Below are 4,216 nucleotides of genomic sequence, written 5' to 3'. Positions count from 1 at the left end.
TATATATACATATGTATACACACATACATACATGCATACATACATACTCATATGTATAAATATATACACACAGATATATGCACGTATATACAAACAGATCTACACACATGTATACATATACTTAAAAATTAACACACACACAAACATATATATATATATATGTATGTTAAGAAACTTGCTTCCAAAACACATGGCTTCGGTTTCAGTCTCACTGCGTGGTACCTTTGGCTAGTGTGTTTCACTGTAGCCTCGGGCCGACCAAAGCCTTGTGAATGGATTTGGTATGTATGTATGTATGTATGTATGTATGTATGTATGTATGTATGTATGTATGTATGTATGTAGAATACAAAAAAGGGACAACAAAACATCCAGATAGACGATACAAAGAAAACAAGGAGAGTCATTCGGAGTTTTCTTTCCTCAGTCGAGTTCCAGATTATCTTTGCAATTTCGGCTGGTTGTACTCGAGATTGCTCCAATCTGGCCAGCCCCAAGGAAAAGCTAAGCATACATACATACTTGCATACGCATACATACAGTTGCACTACGAAGATTTTGGTGGATCCAAGTCCACAGGTGAATCGAGGTACTGCGCAGTGGAATCGAAACTGGAATCACGTGTTTGACGAACGAAGTTCATAGCCACCTGTCCATGTCTATGTTGCTACGAATTAATCAAAAGTCCCCACTCGCATCTCATCCTCATCCTTAAAAGTATCATTTAATATGTATTTTCCGTTTTATCATTCCACTCGTCTTTCTTTTTCAGGTATTAAATCTAAGAATCCGAAAGAATACCTGACTTTGCCGGCGGGAAGATCTAAGAATTATGCGTCTGTGTATAATTACGTTAGTAAGTATGAAAATTTAGTACATGATTTAACTGTTTACACCTTTTTGTACATATGTGTGTGTGCGTGCGCGCGCATGTGTGTGTACATATATAGTCCAAACAAAAACTCAAAGACGAGGTAAAAGAACAACAGAATGTATTAGGTTTACGCTCGGGAAAATTGGAAGAAATCTTTAACATTCCGAGCCTACACTCTTCTACACACTACACACACACATGCATATATATATATATATATATATATATATACATATATACATGGAAGTTAAATGTTATGGCCAGTCATACAGGGACCATTGGTTTCGCACCTGTAACGCGATTAGTAGTATAGGCGACCGGTCAGACTGAAATGGCCAAAGGTGCATGAAAATTTGAGTCGGACGACACGCCTATACTGTTAAGCGCTTTATAGCTTAAAAGCTGTTAAGCGCTTTATACCAAACTCACCAAACTTGGGGGAGTGGTGAGTACCTGACATCATTAAAGAATGAGATAACCACCAGTAGCAGTTAATGTTGGACGGACTGGAGAAGAAGGAAATCACCACTATAGCAATGGATAGACGACGGACAGCTGACCTTGATATTTTAGAATAGCATAGTGGACTATTTACTAGCAGCACTGAGGTAGAGGCCTATTTTATGACAGATATATTGGATAAAGAAAAGGTCAATAGACTGTATTTAGAAATCAGATATGCCAGACACACGGCCCTTTCTGTGCCAAAAACCAGCAACATTTTCCATCTTAAATAAAATTATCAAAAACCGTCTATGGAACGATATGCAATAAATTTGAAGATTTATTTGAATAATGTGAGTTGCAAGACAAATGTAAGCCTTATTGATTTCAATCATGCATTGAATGACTTGGTGTGAGGTTCTGAAGTCATAATGGTTATTAATGTATTAGTGTATCTGATAAATTACGGAACTCGGGAAATGTTCATTCTTCTGTAAAATTTAATTACTTAATTATTTATTAAACTGTTTATTCCGCATCAAATTCGTGTTCTATGACCTCAAAAACATATATAAAGACATATCACATGACATTCTTGGTAACAGCTACTGATTTCATTTAAAAATTATGTACTCTGGCCGCCATCTTGGAAAGTCAAATACTATTTTTGGATTCAATGTATTAAAAAAACCCATGCTAAGCTAAAATACTATATATTCACGTAGAGTTTTAAATTGATTAAATTAGTATTTACCCCTATTCTGGCGGGGTTTCAAACTTCAACAGGGAAGTACAAAATTGAAATCGCAAAAAAAAGTTTAGATTATTGTTTTTTGATCCTAACCACAACTTTTCTAAGGGTTCTCCAAAAAGAAGCTCGAAAAATTTCAAATAACATCAGCACCCAACCACTATAAAGACCATAAACCGTTAAGAGAGCTTCAGAGTGGTCACTTTTCCCGCTAGAAACAACAGCTAGAAACACTGGATAGCACGTTCTCCAAAAAAGGTAGAAAGTAATTTCTAGAATGCTTTTGATCAGCAGTTTGCTTAATCAGGGTTGACGTGGAACTAAATAACAACAACAAAAATATCTTTATTGTACTGCTCTATTGGCAAAGCCGTTATATTCTACACAATGTTATGTTATTGCTAATAGTTTGAGCTATTTAGATGATGCGATTAAGAAGCTAATTTGCTTGTTTCTATTTCAGGTCTCCCGTATGACTGTTACCAAAATACTCCACGCAAGCTTTACTCAAAACGTGGACGAACTGAATTCGTCAAAGTCGCTTTCGACATTGCTGCTAACAGCATAATAAGAAATGACTTCACTTTTACTCGCTCATATGGACCTAACAATATCAGGTATCGCTATGTTTAATTAAAGCCTCAGTAAATGCTTCGTGGAGTGGTGGGGAAGCTTTTGATAAGACATGTATTGAAACTCAGTGTTTTTGTGATGGATGTATAAAGAGTAATAATGTAATGTTTTTCTCAAAAATATTTTCAAAGAGAAAAATGCAAAACTGCAACTGTGAATTGAAACTATGGGAGGCGAAGTTCTGGCTTAGCTAGATAAGAAAGGACAGAGTCCACCATATTTTGGGGAAGCCTCCGAGTTTGGTAGGGAAAAGGGTGGAAATTGTTCTATCAGGAAACCTAACCTAAATCCTTGCAACAGTATAGACTCAGCTAAAAGTACTCATGGGTCATGGAGGCGCGTGGCCTAGTTGTTAGGGTGCTGGATTCACGATCGTAAGATTGTAGATTCGAATCCTGGACCGGATTATGTGTTGTGTTCTTGAACAAAACGCTTCATTTCACGTTGTTCCAGTCCACGCAGCTGGTAAAATTGAGTAATCCTGCCACGGATCGGCGTCCCGTCAAGTTGGGGAATATATACGCCATGAAACCGGGAAACCGGCCCTTATGAGTCAATATGACTTGTGAAGGAAACTCTGCTTCTTCTTTTTTACCCAAGAGTCAGATGGTAGTGTTCAGTTGGATTAAGGATTAAGTTTACACCTTATCGCTGGGTGCCTACATATTACACCAGAACGCTGAACATAATTTCTTTTTTATTTTTTTACGCCGCACAAATCGTCCATATTCTAGTGCAAGCGGAGCATAGCAAGTTAAGAAATTTATGCTTTTCTTTCAAAAGTAGTAAGAGTGAAAAATTAATTGGATTTCTATAGTCAGCGATTAAATCTGGGTCGAAATTGATCAGGAATTTCTGGAGATACCAGTAAAAATTTGAATCTTAAAATGGATGTCTATCAAAGATGACTCTGGCAGCAATCGAACAGACGACGAAAAAGACGATACTAAATACGATGACCTGCGTTGACATAATACCACTCATTCATTCAGAGGCGTAGTTAGGAGTATTTTTGACTCAATGCTCACTCAGTAATCGGCGTTTTACTAATTCTGCAACCCGATGTTTCTGCTACACCACAACGATATATAATTCTTTAAAAACATTGTTGTAATGACCATATATATGGGGTAGAGGTTTAGTCGATTGTTTCACGTTGACCTCAGTACATGACTCAGTTCAAATTCCCTCGGTGTCAATAGAATAAGTACTTATTCTATTGACACCGAGGGAATTTGAACTCCTCGTGTAGGGAAGGAGCTGCTTTCTAACAAAGAAACAAAAGCGCCATCACTGAAATTTAGATTGCAAAAGCGCTAAAAACTTTTGTATACTTTTAACGTTCTGCTTACAGATTATATTTGTATATGTATATGTGCGAGACTGTGTGAATGCGTGCGTATTTGTGTATAGTGCCACGTAAAATATGAATTACACAACCAATAACCAGTAATCTAATACATTGATATATATATATATGTAAAGTGTGTGTGTATATATATATATATATATAT

General features: G+C 36.6%; 1 protein-coding gene across 1 annotated transcript in view; it reads left to right on the top strand.

The window, feature by feature from the left end:
- Positions 1 to 4,216, top strand: part of LOC106869454 (A disintegrin and metalloproteinase with thrombospondin motifs 9-like) — an 11,403-nt gene that overhangs the window by 5,362 nt on the left and 1,825 nt on the right. The window contains exons 2-3 of the mRNA XM_014915203.2: positions 773 to 856; positions 2,533 to 2,686. Coding sequence (XP_014770689.1) covers positions 773 to 856; positions 2,533 to 2,686 — 238 coding nt within the window. The remainder of the gene's footprint in view (positions 1 to 772; positions 857 to 2,532; positions 2,687 to 4,216) is intronic.

Source organism: Octopus bimaculoides, chromosome 17 (assembly GCF_001194135.2).
Source record: "Octopus bimaculoides isolate UCB-OBI-ISO-001 chromosome 17, ASM119413v2, whole genome shotgun sequence".
Taxonomy (NCBI): domain Eukaryota; kingdom Metazoa; phylum Mollusca; class Cephalopoda; order Octopoda; family Octopodidae; genus Octopus; species Octopus bimaculoides.
This window is presented reverse-complemented; position numbering and strand designations above follow the sequence as displayed.